We start from the raw sequence: 18,403 nt of genomic DNA, 5'->3' as shown, positions 1-18,403 counted from the left end.
CACAACACACACCACACACGCACAACACACACCCCATGCACACAAACACCACCCCCCACACACAGACACACACACAGACCAAACAGATGTTTGGATGGAAGAGTGGACTGAAATTTGCTTTTTTTTCTTTAACCAAGACACAAAGGCAGCATGTACATAATTATGTTCTAGAGTCCTTCCAAAGTAAAGGTGGGTTGACTTTTAAATACAGAACATGAATGTTCTAACGCAGGAAACTGTCCTGTGGACAGTGGAGCTGTGCCTACCCTTGTGGACGACCAGCAAGAGCTGAGGAGGCTTTGCCGTCTCCCTCACCGATCCTTTCCTACCATTACTCCCAACCTCCACCGATTTTCAGTCCTTGCATCAGTTCTTGGCCCAACTGCTCCCAACAGGCTGAAGCCCTACTCTGCGACAACTCTGTTCTGACTCCAGCTTGTTTTCAAGGTCTTGGCACCCCCCTCCACCCTGTCTGCCCCATGGGAAGAGCAGAACGGTCGGCTTGGACCCCATGCCAAGGGCTCAGGCAGCCCAGCAGGGCCCTTGGCCTCTGGGCATGTGTTCCAGCATTTAGCGCTGGGGTCACCACCAGCTGCTGGGCACTGAGGGTGGGCAAGGGCCCCCTTGCCATCCAGCCCCACAGGAGATAGAGCAGGCCCTGCGCAGCCACAGGCAGCCAAGATCCGGGCCACAGGGGCCTCACCGGCAGCCCCCAGTCTGGACAACAAGGGACATTTTCATTACAAGCCAGATGTGAGCTGGCTTGCAAGGCCACATGAGGCTCTGGGGAGCCTGTCCTGCAGGGACTGTAGCCAGACTACCATCACCTGTGGAGGCCCCTGCTCTCCACTCCAGGGTGCACACAGCACAGTCAAGGCCTCTTATTGCGCCACTCAGCCATGCGTGAGGCCACAGATGGAAACCAGAGAGGCATGGCCACATCAGAAAGACAAAGTGGGGCAACCAAGGCCAGCCTGCATCCTGGGACATGGCCACCTGGGCTGGAACAATGGGAGCCCTGGCATCTCTCCTGGGGAACCCCCCCAGACTTCCCAGCAGGCGGGGGAGGTTGGAAGGAAGGGTCTCAGGGAAGCATTCCCGTACCAGCCATCCATCCAACAGGACAGCCGTGGATCTGCGAGGGGGAACCCCCAACCACTGTGATACTGGAGAACCCCCACAGGCTATACCAGCAAGTGTGGCGAGGTTGGGGGAAGGAGAAGAGCAACCCCAGGAGGACGGGAACACGTAAAGCTGCAAGCGGCCGCAGCCACCAAGGCTTCCCCCAAGTGGGCTGAAGGGTGTCCCCCAAGTCAACAGTCAGAGCCTTTGAGGGGACCCCACTTGGAAACAGGTCCTTGCAGATGTAACGAGCTAAGATGAGGTCGTTCCGGATTGAGTGTGCCCTAAATCCTATGACAGCGTCCTTACAAGACAGGACCACACGTGGAGACACACAGAAGGGGCTGTGGAGGCAGTGGCAGAGCCCTGTGGCCACAAGCCCGGAAGCTCCCAGGAGCCAGGAGAGCGTGGGACGGACCCCACCCGAGCCTCCTGAAGGAGCAGCCCACAGGCATCTCGACTTCAGAATCTAGCCCCTGAACTGAGAATTCCCGCTGCCGTTGAGTGTTCCCCCGTGTGCGTCCTTCGTGGTAGCCCCGGACCCTGACCCACCTGCAGGCCCGGCTTCCTGCTCACTCTGGGCCCACGGGAACAGAGTCTGAAGACACCCGGAGATGGGGGGGGGGGAAGCTGATTCCGGGTCGGAAACGACCCTGCAGCTTCCCGAATGATCAGGCCCAGGCCTCGGGCGTGTCCTCGAGCCTTGGGGGTCTGCACAGCGGCTGCTCCCCACCGTGTGTGCGCTGGTGCTTGCGGAGGTCGGTGCCCTGGCAGAAGCCCCTGCCGCAGGCAGGACAGCTGTGGGGCTTCTCGCCCGTGTGCGCCCTGCAGTGTGCGCTGAAGTGCGAGCTGTTGTTGAAGCGTTTCCTGCACAGCTGGCACTGGTAGGGCCGCTCACCCGTGTGCGTCCTGCGGTGGATGACCAGGCTGGAGCTCTGGCTGAAGCGCTTGCCGCACTCGGCGCAGGCGTAGGGCTTCTCGCCCGTGTGCACCCGCTGGTGCGTGCTGCAGTTGGAATGGTCGCCAAAGCGCTTCCCGCACACCTGGCACTGGTAGGGCCGCTCGCCCGTGTGCGTGCGGTGGTGCTTGGTCAGGTGCGACGTCTTGCGGAAGGCCTTGCCACATTCGGGGCACGTGTGTGGCTTCCGGACCCCAAGGGGCCCCGCTTTGTCCTGAGGCCCCTGGGGTCTGGTCTGGCCGGGCCCCAAGCCCAGATCTGGGAGCGCCTGGGCCCACCCTGTGCCCAGCGACATGTCCTCCCCAGCGTCCTCTCCAGCCTCCAATTGCCACCCACGCTCTTAGACAGAGAAAGCACAGTGGCTGAGGGCTCCACGGGGACAGGAGGAGGGAAGGGACGCTCGGAGAAGGGGGGCAGCGGCGGGGCAGCCCATCTGAGTGCATGAGGCAGAGCAATGCCTTCAAGTGCCCTTTCCACACCTTCCTCGGGCACACATCACTCAGAGCTTGACTCTAGGAACTAAAATCATGGGCAGACACTCAGAAACACTCATCAAGGCCTGTGAGGTAGGGCTGTGATAGTCCCATCTACACTTGAGGACGCGGAAGCCCACTGACTCCACAGGCGAGGGACAGGCCCTCCGAGAAACATCCACCCCACACCACCCCTCCTGTCTCCACACTGGCTCATTGGAGAAGCCAAGCGTGGGCTCGAGCTCACATTCACCTCGTCTATACAACTGAGACATGACAGAACCATCGTCCTGGCCCTTGGTGAGAGCTTTTACCGAGAACTGAGTCTGGTAGCTCCTCAGATGGTCACACCGAGTGACCACATGACTGTGCAATTCCACCCACAGTGGAGGCCCCAGAGAGTGAGCTCTGCTGGCCGGACAACACTCGGGACATCCTGCTGGGCCCCCCACCCGGCCCCTCATGTCTTCCTTGGGACCAGGCTCCCCGTCGCACCTGCGTGCAGCACACTGTCCCAGCCTGAGCTGGTAGGACTCTCTCCTGCGACCCTGAGGGCATGCCACTCAAGCCCTTATAGCCACCTGTCTCCCCTCGCCTTCCCTTCAGGAGGGGGTCAGTCTGTCTTAGCAAGTGAAGTTTCACACACACGCCCCTGTCTTTTTGTACCATCTGTGGCTGCTTCTGCACCAGGATGGCAGAGCTGAAGCACTGCAAGGGAGACTGCATGGTCCCTAAAACCTGTTTACTTCTGGCCCTTTTTGAAAAAAGCCTGCCAACACTTGCTCTAAGCCCTTGAGCTTGAAGCCCACAGACACAGTCACCAAGGTCTTAGCCCAGGTGAAGGGAGATTTTCATCTGGGATGCCATCTCCTCGCAGACGCCTTACCTGAACTGGCTCCACCAGAGACCTCCCTTGGCCCCGAGGCTGCTCGAGCTGGGTCCCATGGGCCTTCTCCTCGCCCCTGCAGGGTGGTCAGACAGGGCCCGGGCGTGGGGAGTCCTGCTTGTGGGAAAAGAGAAGAGAGGATGTGAGTGTGACCGGGACAGAACACAGGACTGCAACAACACCCTCCTCCTGAGGGCAAAGGGGTGTCAGGAGAACCTGTGGACAAGCTCAATGCCTTGAAAGACAGAGAGGGAGGTGCTCTGCTTCTGTGCAGACTGGCTGCTCGGATAGAAGGAAATGAGTGAGGAAACAGGGCCCACGGCTCTCCCTGGCTCTGGGAGGGAAACCAGGTGCCCCGAGGGTCTCACCATACCGAGGGGAAGCAGTTCTCAAACTTTAGTGGCCTGAAGAATCCCTGGGGAGGATGCTAAAAGTAGGAACTCGTGGGCCTTGTGCCCAGGGTTGGCTGAGTGAGTCAGGTTTGTTCCGTGGCGAGCCTGCTAAGCAGCAGCTGCACGCAGCCTGCACTGCCACGGTCACTAGGTGCCCTGCCGGTGGCCCGCCTACATCGAGGGCAGTGTGGTGCTTGCTCCGTCTCAGGCAGATGCCCGGAGCTGTCCTGGGCGCCTTCTTTCCCTCCTCCACCTCACGGCTGTCCAGCATCAGTTCAGCCCCTGTGCCACCTCAGCCCCTGTGGGCAGGGCTTCTCTTGCCAGGCTCTGGCTATCCACGGCTTCTCCTCCCCACCCCACGCTGTCCCTTCTCAGCTTGCCCTGCCGCTCTTGACACCTGTTCTCTTCCTGAGATGTTTTCTAAAGGAGTTGAGACCCTGCTTTGTATCAGTTGAAGTTCTCCAGAGAGAAAGAACTATTAGGATGTGTGTGTATGGAGAGATTTATTTTAAGGATTGGCTCTCATGATTGTGGTGGCTGGCAAGTCTGAAATTTGTACAGCAAGCCATCTGGCTGGAAACCCAGGCAGGACTTCTCGGCTGCCGTCTGGAGGCAGCATTCCTTCTCCAGGAAACCTGAAGTTTTGCTCTTAAGGCCTTCAACTGATTTGGTGAGGCCCACCCTCACTGTGGCGGGTAATCTGCTCTATTTAGAGTCATCTGGTTGTGGATATTAATTATATCTACAAAATAATCTCCACAGCAACATCCAGATGGCATTTAGGGAGTTCTCTGGTGGCCAGTGTGGTTAGGGCTCTGTGCTTTCATCCCTGGCTGGGGAACTAAGCTCCTGCAAGCCACCTGGCCAGGAACAAAAGCCTGCTGGATAACCAGACAGTGACACCGTAGCCTCGCCAGGTTGGAACAGAAAATTAATGATCACATACTTTCACTTATATCCTCACTTTCTCCAAACTAAGTGTGTACACAACGAGTAAAGACGAAACTGGTCTGTTGCTGAGAATACTGGCTTGCTGGGTGTGCAGCATTGCTGTCCCACCTCTCTGTGCCCTCTGTGCTGTGTCTGCCTCTTGCGTGTGTTGTAACTCTTGGCTGGACCGGCTCCTAAAGGTGGGGGGAGCCAGGGAAGGTGCTGAACAGGGAGGTGGCCAGGGGCCTCGGGTCCTGGAGACCAACACACACCCTCAGCGAGCCCGAAGGAAGCGGCACCCTCCCAGAGACTCGCCCACTCTGAGACACAGCGCAGCGTCTGACAGCGTCTCCCCACGGCGCCTGCATCCTCCAGCAGCACGTCGCAGCTGTGGTCCTGCTGAGCCAGGTCCCCGCAGCCCCACTCCTCCTGGGACAGGCACACGGCCACATCCTCCAAGGTCACCGGCACCTGCGGGAATGCAGCTCGCAGCTCGCTGAGCCAATGCCCCTGCCCCTGCAGGCGGGGCCAGCCTGGTGGGCTCGCCCACCCCCTCCTCTCATGTGATGACGGAAGGTCCTGCTTCCCCGCCTTTTTCCCTTCCCACCCTTTCCCTTCCACATGCTGTTACCCACCCCCTCCTCCGAAGCTCAGCTCAGGCACAGCTGGACTCTGCTCTTCAGGACACTGTCACCGCTGAGCTCTGCGCCAGTGCTGCGAGGCCAGGGACCATGAACAGACGTGCTGCGGGGCGCAGCTGTGTCTGCTGAGATCTCACCCACTGGAGCCTACACTTTTCGGGTTCACAAGTTAGCCCGCTCTGCCTCAGCTCTAGCCCCAGGATCCAAATGGGGTGACCTGGGGACTTCAGGATGCCTCTAGGACAGTGGTACCCAAGTCTAGCACCAGAGTTACCTGGGAGCACAATTAACACCCAAGCAAACAATATCTAGAAGAGGCAAATGCACAGAGACAGAAAGACTGGGGGCTGCCAGGGGGCTGAGGGAGAGGAAATGGAGAGCGACTGCTAATGGGTGAGAGGTATTTTGGGGAGGTGATTAAAATGTTCTAAAATTTGATTGTGTTAAGTATACTTAACACTGTATACTTTAAATGAGTGAATTGCATGGTATGTGAATTACACCGCAACAGAGATGTTATTGAAAAAAACAAAGGAGATTAGGATTCCAGGCCAGGTCTGGGGGGAAATTCTTTAATTTTACCCTGATCCCAGGAGATTTTAACATACAACTGGGTTTGAAGCGGTTGCCCGAGCTCACCACTGGGATGGCAGACTCCTCCAGCACACACCTGATACTCAGGTGGCATCTGAGAGCAGGTAAGACTTCCCAGGGGGTGAAGGTCCACCTTGGAAACCCACAGACATGACTACTTGAGAGAAGTGTGCCCGTAACAAGGGTGTGGGACGCATGGGGATGCAGTAGAGTGGGAAGTTGCTCACCTGGGACCAGGCTGAAAGGAAGGATGTGGCCAGGGCTGCTGTCTCCTGATGCTGTGAAGCTGCGGGGCCTGGGGAGACGGAATGGAGTCACCCACCCATGGCCACAGCAGTGAAGGCTGGACAGGTCCAGCTACCCCTCACGGATGCTCACCTGCAGGGAGCCCGCCCATCCCAGGAGCCCGCCCACCCCACAGGCACACAGGTCTGACCAGCCACACTCCTTCCCCTTCCCCTCCCTGGGTGCAGGGCTCCGCTTTCCTTGAGAGGGGCAGTTACTCACCCCTCTTTGGCCAGAGCAAGGGTCCTCCTCTTGGTCTGTGGCTCAGCTGGGCTGGGGGCGGCTGGCTAGAGTGCTGAGCCCCTTCCCCCAGGGACAGCTCCTCTGGCTGGGCTTCCACCTGGTGTTTCGAGAACCACTCCCCTGTCCCATGGGACAGTGCGCCGTCAGGGAGCAACTCTGGATCCTACAACAGATGGAGATCTGCCCGCCAGCTCCCAGAAGGCCGGGGGTGCCCACAGGTGCCCCACCCCTCATCGTGGGCACCCTGGTCCCAGGCTCTGCCTCACCACCGGGCCGCCTTGTTCAGTCTGACGGCCTCTGCAACCATTCACATGCCACCCTTCAGCCAGCCCCCAGGGAGAAGGCCAGTGACCCGGGAAGAGGTCAGGCTCCCAAGCTGGGGAAGGGGAGGCCTGCTCCACTCCTGAAACTCTGCATCTTGCCCTGTCACACCGTATCACATTCTCACCGATCCTTTCTGTGAGTGTTCCCGAAAGGACCAAGCCAGGAAGTCCCCAAATCAGCTTTCGTCTTGGAAGTCTGAGTTACTGCACTTGTTCCACTTCTTAAGGTCATCTCCAGGCCCTCTGGAACCATCTACCTCCTAATTACAGGGAAAGCGAATCAGATGAACTTGGGTCTCAGAGTGCACTGACCTCCGAAACTGTACCAAGGACAAGAAATGTCCCTGGGGAACTGTGAAACCAGTGCCAAGGACCTTGTCCCAGGCTTAACATTCCACAGCTCTGTCACCCGGAGGTGACAGGGTGCATAGTGGCAGAGGAAAGTCCGTGCCAGGGACCCCAAGCGCCGAGGCTGGCGAGGGTCTGAGAAGGGCTCCTGGGTTCCTGTTGGCCATCTCAAGGCAGGATTTGCTTACTGCATTCGACTCACCTTGTGGTCAGGTTGTTTTTTTTTTTTTTGGTGTGGGGGTGGGTGCTGCTCTCTTTTGACAGATGCAAAAGAACAGCAGTGTGCAGCCAATGGCACTGCCACAGGAAGAAAGATGACCTGCAGGGTTTGCCAAGTATCTAGCCAAGAGGAAGCAATCTGACCCAAGCAGAAGAGATTTGTAAAAGACTCCCCACTACCCCTCAAATTTGCTGAGGAGGAGAGTGCTCTAGAGTGGTGCTCTCTGGAGAACATTCCATGATGATGGAAGTGTCCCATATCTGTGCTACCCTTGTCCAGCAAGTAGCACTTGCCCACATGTGACAACAGCCTCTGGGTGGTAAAGTACGACCTACGAATTTATTTTATATTTTATTTAATTATAATTAAAAAAACCACACATGGCAGCTACTGTATTGAATGGTATGGCTCTGGAGAGACTGGAGCTCTAACCAGGGCACCCATCAGCATCTGGTCTTTCTTCCCAGGGCTCCTCCCTCTTTGGGAATCTTTTCAACTCTCAAGGTCCAGCCTTAGAAGGTCTCCAGTCTCCCTCCCATCAAAACCTGTGTATGTTGGGGTAGTGTTAAGGAAGCAAACCATATAGCTCAGAAAGGGCGACTGGGACTATAGTGGTTAAACAATAAATGCGTACACACTAGCCAAGGCTGGGAAACTCTGCAGCTACCTTCTTCAGTGTCAGCCCAGAGTCCATGGAACCTACAAACGCAGACCTCATGAGCAGAGCCCCGATTCCTCACCTCAGGGCCCAAATGCCCCCCACCTCACCCGCGGCCTCTGCTTCCTGGGCTCCCGCTGCAGCCCTTCCACGAGGACCATGGCCTCCTCACCGCTCTCTGGCTGCTGCTCCCGCACCCGGGCCTGGATCTCCCCCGGCAGCACTGTCAGGAACTGCTCTAGCACCAGCAGCTCCAGGATCTGCTCCTTGGTGCACTGCTCAGGCTGCAGCCAGCGGCAGCAGAGCTCCCAGAGGCGGCTCAGGGCCTCCCGAGGTCCCGCCACCTCCTGGTAGCAGAACAGCCGGAAGAGCTGGCGGAAGGTCTCAGGGCTGGGGTCTTCTGCCTCCAGGGAGGGCTCCTCTTCCCAGCAGTAGTCCTCCTCCACCTTCACCACGAGGATGTCACACTCATCCTGCTCCAGGGGGGCCAGAGGCTGGGGGCCGGTAGAGGTCGCCATTGCTCCTGGCGGCCCTTGCCCTTTCGCCGGCCTGGAGATAATGCCTGTCTCTCTCTGCACCTCTGGCAAGGCAAGGAAAGATGTTTTCAGGGCTCTGTGGAAAGACAGTAAGCTCACATGGGGTGCAGCACTGGGGCTGGATAAGCATCTGCACCCATAAGCCCCTGCCCAGGCCCCAAGGCCAACTCTCCCTTATTGGCAAAAGAAACAGTTAAAGTAGATCAACCTGTTCTCACTACTAACCCCATAACTGCCAGGAGAATTTCTTAGTCTTGGAGAAGGCAATGGCACCCCACTCCAATACTCTTGCCTGGGAAACCCCATGACGGAGGAGACTGGTAGGCTGCAGCCCATGGGGTCCCGAAGAGTCGGACACGACTGAGCGACTTCACTTTCACTTTTCACTTTCATGCACTGGAGGAGGAAATGGCATCCCACTCCAGTATTCTTGCCTGGAGAATCTCAGGGACGGAGGAGCCTAGTGGGCTGCCGTCTGTGGGGTCGCACAGAGTCGGACACGACTGACGCGACTTAGCAGCAGCAGCAGCAGCTGGGCCTCAGTTCCTCAAGTGAAAGAGGAGGTTGCTGAGAGGACTAAACAGGATGTTTTTAAAGGGTTTGCTTTAGCACAGAGCCTGGAACGCGGTCAGAATTCGAAAGACGTTGAGTTTTCATTTTCACAGTTTGCCATTTTTCGACGAGATCCCTTGAAAATATAATGAGAATCTGGGACCTCTCTGCTCAGAAGGGCGCAGATTCTATCCCAACCTGAACCCGGATTTCGGGCTCCGCGAGCCCCACCACAGCCCCTCTCCCTCCAGAGTCTTGACAGGGTCAGGACTCCCTGGCCGACCTGCTTTTCCGTCTCGCCCCTTCAGCTAGAGGGACCGCTAGCACCGAGGCCGAACACAAACCACGCTCCATCAAGTGCAGCGGACAGAAGCTCGAGCGGGGAACCTACGTTTGCACTCACCGACAGCGCTGCGACTCGTGGGGAGCTCGCGGCGGGCCGGCGCTGCGGGGAGACCGGAGCGGGACAGTGGGTACAGAGGTCTAGGCGGTCCAGAAACTAGGACCAGTATCCGTGCCTCACAGACCTGGACGCTCGGAAGCGACCATTGGCTGAGCCGCGCGTCGAGCTGGAGAGCAAGGCCGCGAGGGCCGCCCACGGGAAGCATTGTAGGTAACGTAGTCCTCGCTCGTTCAAGCCCGCTGCTGAACGGGAATGGGTCTTGGTGGGCGGGCCAACGCGAGGTATTTTCGGTAACGTAGTCCTTTCACTCGGAGAAGGTAATGGCACCCCACTCCAGTACTCTTGCCTGGAAAATTCCATGGACGGAGGAGCCTGGTAGGCTGCAGTCCATGGGGTCGCTAAGAGTCGGACACGACTGAGCGACTTCATTTTCACTTTAACTTTCATGCATTGGAGAAGGAAATGGCAACCCACTCCAGTATTCTTGCCTGGGGAATCCCAGGGACGGCGGAGCCTGGCGGGCTGCAGTCCACGGGGTCGCAGCGTCAGACACGACTGAGCAACTGACCTGAACGGAACCAAGGCTCCGCGGGATGCACTGTGGGTAATGTAATCCTCCCTCGGCTAAGCCACGCCCTGGGTTAGAAGGGTCCTGGGAGGCGCTGTGGGCTTCCCGGTAGCTCAGCTGGTCAAGAATCCGCCTGCAATGCAGGAGACGCGGGTTCCCGGGTCCACTGGAGAAGGGACAACCTACCCACTCCAGTAGGCATTGTAGGCGATAGTAGCCCTGCACCTTCAGTGCGCATGTGCGAGTGCTATAGAGGCTACCCAGCTACTTGGCCATTCTCCCAGCTTCCGTTCTACCACTCCCCCAGGCCTGAACAAGTCCCAAGGTAGAGGGGACCCTGGAAATTTACTGTTTTGCTTACACAGTACTATGTATGTGCCAGGCTCTGTTCTAAACGCTTTGTAATTATTAAATCGGTTCCTCTTTGAAACAAAGGGGATTTTATTATCCATTGTTTATTTATAAAGTCAGTAAGCAGAGGTGCAGGGCTTCCCTGGTGGCTCATATGGTAAAGAACCTGCTGCAATGCCGGGGACCCGGGTTTGATCCCTGGGTCGGGAAGATCCCCTGGAGGAGGAAACGGCAACCCACTCCAATATTCTTGCCTGGGAAATCCCAAGGACAGAGGAGCCTGGAGGGCTACAGTCCATGGGGTCGTCAAAGAGTTAGACACAACTTAGCCAACTTAGCAACTAAATAGCAACAACAAAACACAGGTGCAAAGAGGTTCAATGACCTGCCCAAAGACACACACAACCAGTAGGTGCAGAGCTGGGATGAGGGTGGAACTCAGGTATCTTAGCTCAACTCCAATTTTAGAGGCTGGAAGATGAAGACTGACAAAATTACTTGTTTGGTGCATCTTGGTTATCAACTGCTTATTTCTTCATTTGTTAATTTGATCAACAAATATGTATTTATTGGGCTCTGCTCTGACCCAAGCAGGCACCATGAACAGGAGGTGAACTGGACAGTCAGTCCTTGGTGTCCCTGTGGAACTTGGAGGAGGGAGGTGTAGGCAGGTAGGGAGCTCTGAGCAAGTAGAGGATCATGGCGAGGCTTGTGTGTCCAGCAGTGAGTAGTAAGAGCTCCATAAAATCACTAACCACCAGACGACCCTGAGTCCTTCAGCGCTGGCATCCCCAGGCCTAGTGCCTCCACTGGCTTCCTTCTTTCCTTCCACTTCATTCTCACTTCACTCTCCATTCTCGCTCACGTTCCACTTTCCCCCGCTACAACTAACATCCATTTTTTCTTGTGAGCACACAGGCAGAACAAGACAACTATACATCCCCTGACTTCTGGGAACCACCCCTGCGTAGTGGGAGGCATCTTTAAGGGAAGACACCATATTTCAGGGGAGCCTCGTGCTGTGGCTTCAAGCAAGGCAGGACCACATGTGCTTCATTTTCCCCTTACAATCTTGGGCTGCTGGTCAGAAAAGCCAGGCTCTTGGAGGGAACCAGAACCAAGGTGTGGGGCCGTCCAGAGCACTGGCACTCAAGCTGAGCACAAGCAGCCTGCCATTCTGTCAGCCTCAGCGGGGAGTGGAAAGGGGAAATTTGAACAAGTCACAGAGGTATGTAGCGGGGGAGGAAGAAGAGAGAACAGGGAGAAGAGGAGAGACAAAAGTAGAACAGGGAAAAGGAGGAAAACAGAAGAGACATGCTGGGCTGTCTGGAGGGGCAGACAGGGGTGGGACACCACCATTCTCAAAGTTGCCCCACACCTTCCAGTTTCTAACGGCCTCCTGCTTAGCTGCAGGGCCCTGGCCTTGTGTCTTGTATCATCTCCTCGGGGCCAGATACACACAAGTCAGCAAAGTCCATGTGGTGACCACGGCCTGACTGACACAGTCCTGGTCCTCTCCTCTCTGGGCAGTTTTCAGTGACTATGGCCAACAGAGTTTTAAAGGATACATTTCTACTTTGCCCAGGGTTTCTTTCTTAAATCTGTTTTGAGGGGGACACACTTTCACTCCATAACCAATGCACACCAGTATGAATTTGGACCTACACTGACATACACCCAAACCAGTGCTTCAGATTCTGGCTCTACCACTTAATAACTGGGTAAGCCTTATCTTTTACCTCATCTGTAAAATGGGGATTGTCATAGCTCCAGCTTCTGAGAGCTGACGGATGAGACTGAGCTTGTAAAGGCCCTCTGATCATGCCTAGCATGTAACAGATGCTCCATAAACACCAGCTCATGACCAGCAACCATACTGGGATGAAGCCTGCAGGCCTCCAGATTTGTGGATCTCGGATGCCTGGGGCCATGGAGTTCCTGTAAGAGGTTCACAATTCATTAAGGCACCAAGTACTGTGTAGAGTCTGAAGGAAAAGTGTTTATTGCTGTACATGTATCTATAATCACATATAACTATTTATACTTATAAATGTAGCTTGTTTTCATAGTGTTTATGGAGTTTACAAAACAGTTTGAGTTAAAATGGCAGCCATAGGACTTCTCTTGTGGTCCAGTGGCTAAGACTCTGCCCTCCCAATGCAGGGGGCCTGGGTTCAATTCCTGGTGGGGGAACGAGATCCCACATGCCACACCTAAGACCCAGCACAACCGAATAAGTAAATAAATTAAAAATAAATAAATAAAATGGCAGCCTCATACTTGTGGAAGCAAGCCAACAACTGAGAGGCAACACACATGTCCTCCTCTGAAGACAGAGGGAAAGATCATCTTCAGACAGAGGGCACACAATCCATAATCACATACTGGGCATTGGTTCAGCTCACACTTACTCCTATGACTTAATTATGGCTGGGAAGAAATGGTCTATGATCCAGCACTCTGTAAGTCTGAGTCATCTGTGGTAGCAATTTCCCAAAGCCCAAATAACTAAGGACCAACAATTCAGTACAAGTCAAACAGTTTAGCTAATTCTACTGAATTATCTCAGAGTCATCAGAAAACTACAGTTTTCAAAACTTGATATGCGATGGTTGTTTTTTTATGGGCTTCCCTGGTAGCCCATATGGTAAAGAGTCTGCCTGCAATGCAGGAGACCCCGGTTCGATTCCTGGGTCGGGAAGATCTGCTGGCGAAGGGATAGGCTACCCACTCCAGTCTTCTTGGGCTTCCCTGGTGGCTCAAACGGTAAAGAATCTACCTGCAATGCAGGACACTTGGGTTCAATCCCTGGGCTGGGAGGATCCCCTGAAGGGAATGGCTACCCACTCCAGTATTCTGGCCTGGAAAATTCCATGGACAGAGGAGCCTGGCAGGCTACAGTCCATAATTCAACTAAACTATATCAGATAGTCATCAGAGGATTACAGTTTTCAAAAACTGATGTAATTGGTGTTTTGTTATACTTTTTTTAAGGCCTTTGCAAGCTAACAATAAAAGCTAACATTAATTTTAAGTACTTCATAAGTCCATGGAGTTCATGTTTTTACTTACTTAAATCCTCATAATGACAATCATGTAAACATCATTGTGACCCACATTTTAGTTAAGTAAACTGAGGCTCAGAGAGGTGCAGAGCCCTGCCTAAGGCCACACAGATAGGAAAGTGTAAGAGCCAAGACAAACTCAGGCAAGCATGCTTTAGACTCTGCTCCTTACGACACTCTCCTAAAGGTAAACTTGAATGCGACCCAGGTAATTGAAGCTTTGACTCAGAGTAAATATGCAAGCTGTTTCTTGGAAGACTCTAGTCCTGTCCCAAGATTCTCCTTTGAGCTGCCCAAGCAGGGCTCCTCTAGTTTTCTCAACACACTAAATAGATCTGCTTGGCATATACTAATAGTAGAGGCTCAGTAACTATTAGCTGAGAAAATGAATAAACAAGTGGGTGCAATTTTTTCTTTAGACACTGAACTCTGTTGCCCAACCTTGTTACAGACTTGATTCCAGGACTTCCCTGATGGTCCAGTGGTTAAGAATTTGCCTGCCAATGCAGGGGACACAGGTTCGATACCTGGTCTGGTAAGATTCCACGTGCCGTGAGGCTACTAAGCCTGTGGGCTGCAACTACTAAACCCACATGCCTGGAGCTGGTGTTCCTCAACAGGAGAAGCCACTGCAATGAGAATTCCTTGAGCTGCAATTAAGAGTAGCCTTTGCTTGCCACAACTAGAGAAAACCTGTGCCCAGCAACAAAGACCCAGCACAGCCAAAAATAAATAATAAATAAAAATTTAAAATATTTTGCTCTAAACTGAAACATAGGAGTAGTCAGTGAACAGCAAATGTTTTGTTATTATTTTAATTAACAGAAAGGATGAAGAATAAGAGTGTTTGCTGTGCAATATTGTGAAATCTCTCCTTGAAGTCTGGCTGTGTTTTGGTTCCATCGTTAAATTTTAGACACACAAGAGAATGCACCAGTTAACAGGTAGGCAGGAGATACCATTTACACCTCGAACTACCCAGCATTTGAAACTGTCTGTCTTTTCCCTGAAGCCAGCAAGTTAAATGAGAAGCAGAGGGGTGACAACAGGTGTGCAAAGAATGATCATCCCTTTGAGGGAGAGCTGCCTTCAGGATGAAGGCATCACGGAGAAAGGTTGGAGTCTGGAGGAAGGAGGGGACTCAAGGACCACCAGGCGTGCTTGGAAATCCTCACTCGTGGAGATGACATCTGTAAAGTCTCCTGTTCAAGGTCAGCCCAGTTGTGGCTCAGGACGAGGTGATGATTCACACGCTTCTCTTGGGAAAAACACAGTGTTAGAGTCTGCTGGGCTGCCATAACAGAGTACCAGAGACGGGGCTTAATCAACATTTATGTCTCACAGTTCTGGAGGCAGAAGTCCAAGATTAAGGTGCCAGCAGATTCGGTTCCTGGTGAAGACTCTCTTCCTGGCTCATGGATGGTGGCTCCTCTGTGCCTTCACTTGGTGGGAAGAAACAGTGCTCTCTCTCTTCTTATCTCTGGATATAGTCATGTTAGGGCTTCAACGTGAGTTCTGGGGGTTACAGTTCAGTCCATAACACACAGAAGACCCACAAACACCACCAGTCCCTGGAATGGCAAGTCCCCCTCAGACTATCACCCACCCCAGGCCTGGGGTCACCTGCTCAAATACCCACAAGGGTCAGAGAGGAAGGTAAGAATGGGCTTTTGACACAGACACTGAACATTCTGGAATATTCTTGCTTTCCGCAAAGACATGTGCTCTCTCCCATTTTTCTTTAAACACGTGTTCCTCTTGGTCTTTCTTCTGTAGTACCGTGTGTGAGAGTGACTTGAGTGTGGAGAATTTCTCTCTACAAGAAATGTAACAGTGCCGTGTGACAGATGGAGCAGATACAAGGCCAAGGGAAGCAGTGGGGGACACAGAACCAACACAGCCTGCCAATCTGGTCACTTCCCAGAATCCAGATATTTGGATGTTTAGGTGAAAACTCCCAATTTTGAATGCAGACTCAAAATAGGATTAAATCCAAACCCACTAACCATGGGAGATAAACCAAACCCACTAACACATTTCTGGGCTGTTTCTGGCATAAACAAAGATGTACAGGTAGACTTTATTTTATTTCACTTTATTGTGCTTTGCATATATCAAGTTTTTTACAAATTGAAGGTTTGTGGTAACCCTGTATTGTCAGATGATGGTAGCATTTTTTAGCAATGTTTTTCTAAATTAAGATATGTACATTTTTTATACATACACTACTGCATACTTAATAGACTACAGTATAATATAAACCTGACTTTTATATGCACTGGAAAACCAAAAATTTATGTGACTCACTTTATGGTGACAGCCTCTTTTTGCAGTGGTGTGGAACCAAACTGGCAGTATCTCTGAGGTATGCCTGTGTGTGTTAGTGGCTCAGTTATGTCCGACTCTCAAACCCATGGATTATAGCCTGCCAGGCTCCTCTGTTCATGGAATTCTCCAGGCAAGAGTGGGCAGCCACATTCCCTTCTCCAGGGGATCTTTCTGACCCAGGGATTTAACCTGTGTTTCCTGCACTGCAGGGAGATTCCTTGCCACCTGAGCCACCAGTAAGTCTATACACAGAAAAAAAAAATGATGCAGATGATACTGCTTTGAAGAAAAACACATCAGAGGGAGGGGAAAGAGCAATGCAGCTGCTCTTTTAGGAAAAAAATATTTAGATAAAGGACCATTCATCCACCTGGCCTTCATTTCAGGAAGGGAAGCCAGCATCTCTTTGGCTTCAAGATTTTCTCCAAAGGCTTTCTTAAAAGGGCAGGAGGCCAGAGCTAGGGAAGAGAAATAGAGGTAAAATGTCCAGCTTCTCTCCAAGAATCTGTTGTGGGGTGACGCCAATCAAAAAGAGGAGAGCCAGTCTGTGAGAGAGACAGACACACAGAGAGGAACAGCTGAGGAATGGAGCTTCTTAAGCCACTTCTAAGAAAAGAAATTATTGATGCCACTTGTTAGGGACCACTGCTGTTACCGAGTCCAAACTTGTACTGCTCGCCACACAACCGGCCAATAAATTGAGGCGAGTTGTTGGTGCAAGAACAGCAACTTGATTCGAAAAGCCGGCAGACTGAGAAGACGGCAGACTTGTGTCCCAAACAACCATGTTGCCTAAGTTAGAATTCAGGCTTCTTTTATACTAAAAGGGGAGGGAGTAAAATCAAACATTTCCTGGTTCTGGTCAGCCTCCAAAGCGGATGTGTTAATTTCTTGCTGTCATTCACACGTGGGTCTGGTAAGGATATTTCTAGTGAGCTAAACAAAGGTGCTTGTGTGCTTAGTCGCTCAGTCATGTCCAACTCTCTGTGACCCCATGGACCGTAGCCAGCCAGGCTCCTCTGTCCATGGGATTTTTCAGGCAAGAATACTAGAGTGGGTTGCCATTTCCTCCTCCAGGGGATCTTCCAGACCCAGGGATTGAACAAGCCTCTCTTGCATCTCCTGCATTGATAAGAGGATTCTTTTACCACTGAGTCGCCTGGGAAGCCCTAAACAAAGGTATTTGAGCTTAATGCTCATTACGTGGAAGGCAGCATTCCCAGAGGTGGGCCATTATGGATAATTTAAGCTTATAGGCAACATCCCTTTAGTAGTTAACCTGCAATAGACTACAAAGGTTCTTCCCTATTACACTGCAATGGAGGGAGATCAAGTTCAATTCCTAATACAACAAAGAAAGGTGGGAACTTACAGCCAACGTGCAGGGCTGGGGACTGAAGTGGAGGGGGTGGTAATGGATGGAAAATTAGTAAAAAGAAATGTAAGAGGTAAGAAAGGTTTCTTGCTGAAGGAAGATCATGGTGACGGGACATCACCTGGAGGGTGCTGAAGGATAAGGAACCCAGTTCATTTGGGGGAGGTGGGTGGTTCTGGCTAAAATAGCCACAAGCAAACAATGCAGAAATAAACACGGAAGCCCAGAAATCAGGGCCTAGCTGAGAAGAGAGTTCAGAGGAGCTCAAGTAGAGCCTGGTCAAGAAGAGACCCTTTGCCACCTGGTCCAGGGTAACCCGCCTCCCTATCCCTGACAGAGAAGACTGCTTTGGAGAAAAAAGTGACCTTTGGAGAAAAGTGGCCTCTGGAGACTCTCCTTTCCAAAGGCCAAAGTTGTTCATGCTAAGCCTGTGAAAGAAATGCCAGATGCCTTTGCCTACCCTCTGCCGGGGAGACAACAGCCTCCAGAGTCAAGACCCACCCTCCTCAAGACCCCAACAACTTCCAACCCCAATTCCTTGTCCTGCTTGCTTCTTCTCCCTGATACAAGAATAATAATGGCCACCAATTTCTGACTGCCAGGCAATACCCATTCCCACACTGTTTGTTCCTAAGTTACTAACTAATGCCAAAGGTGCTGTACATGTTACTAACTAATGCCAAAGGTGCTGTACATGTAATGCCAAAGGTGCTGTACATTTTACATGTTAAAAAAAATAATAATAATAACCCTGAAGCTCCACAAGTTTTAGGTATAGAGCCCGGGGAGGATAATATGGTTGAGAAGTGATAGCAATGAGACTGGAACACAAATTTTTGATTCCAGAACTCCAGTTCGTAAGTCCCGGGCTAATCCACTGCAGCCCGAAATAACAACGCTGACAACCTGAGGCTTGACTCAGTCTGCCATCCTTGACTCTGACAACTCGCTCTGAGGCGCGGACTGGACCTCACCGGCAAGAGAGGCCAGCAAGAGGAGGCACTCCAGGTTCGACTCTCGCCTCTGACCTAACGGCTGCGACCGCGCGGAACTCACCTCCACACCCGGGAAGGAACCGCAGCGCACAACTAAGTGAGAGAGTACCTCGCTACACAGCGAAGGCCAGCGCCCCCGGTGCGGCAACGCAGACGC

The 18,403-nt window shown here is 52.8% G+C and overlaps 2 protein-coding genes across 17 annotated transcripts in view; one reads left to right on the top strand and one right to left on the bottom strand.

Annotated features, from left to right (window-relative positions):
- Window positions 1-4,846, top strand: part of DNAAF8 (dynein axonemal assembly factor 8) — a 15,314-nt gene extending 10,468 nt beyond the window's left edge. For all 16 annotated transcript variants that reach the window (XM_081554844.1, XM_081554816.1, XM_081554804.1 and 13 more), the window contains one exon: window positions 233-4,846. The gene's annotated coding sequence lies outside the window, so the exon portion shown is untranslated. The remainder of the gene's footprint in view (window positions 1-232) is intronic.
- On the bottom strand, window positions 114-18,403 carry ZNF500 (zinc finger protein 500). Its single transcript, XM_081554790.1, has 7 exons — window positions 18,308-18,403; window positions 8,184-8,685; window positions 6,504-6,687; window positions 6,224-6,291; window positions 5,034-5,232; window positions 3,440-3,553; window positions 114-2,419 (listed from the first exon to the last, which is right to left on the bottom strand). Exons 2-7 carry the CDS (start codon window positions 8,589-8,591, stop codon window positions 1,794-1,796), a joined length of 1,599 nt encoding a protein of 532 aa, XP_081410916.1. The 5' UTR covers window positions 8,592-8,685; window positions 18,308-18,403; the 3' UTR covers window positions 114-1,793.

The sequence above is a fragment of the Giraffa tippelskirchi genome, chromosome 13 (genome assembly GCF_054371585.1).
Source record: "Giraffa tippelskirchi isolate mGirTip1 chromosome 13, T2T-mGirTip1v1.2.pri, whole genome shotgun sequence".
Classification (NCBI taxonomy): Eukaryota; Metazoa; Chordata; class Mammalia; order Artiodactyla; family Giraffidae; genus Giraffa; species Giraffa tippelskirchi.
The sequence above is the reverse complement of the archived record's forward strand: the minus strand, read 5'-3'. Positions and strand labels throughout refer to the sequence as shown.

Coding starts and splice junctions, on each gene's coding strand:
- ZNF500 (XM_081554790.1), bottom strand. CDS start 8,591: ATGGCGACCTCTACCGGCCCCCAGCCTCTGGCCCCCCTGGAGCAGGAT. Junction 6,688..8,183: donor CCAGGAAGCAGAGGCCGCGG/GTGAGGTGGGGG, acceptor CATCTGTTGTAG/GATCCAGAGTTGCTCCCTGA. Junction 6,292..6,503: donor CTTGCTCTGGCCAAAGAGGG/GTGAGTAACTGC, acceptor CCGTCTCCCCAG/GCCCCGCAGCTTCACAGCAT.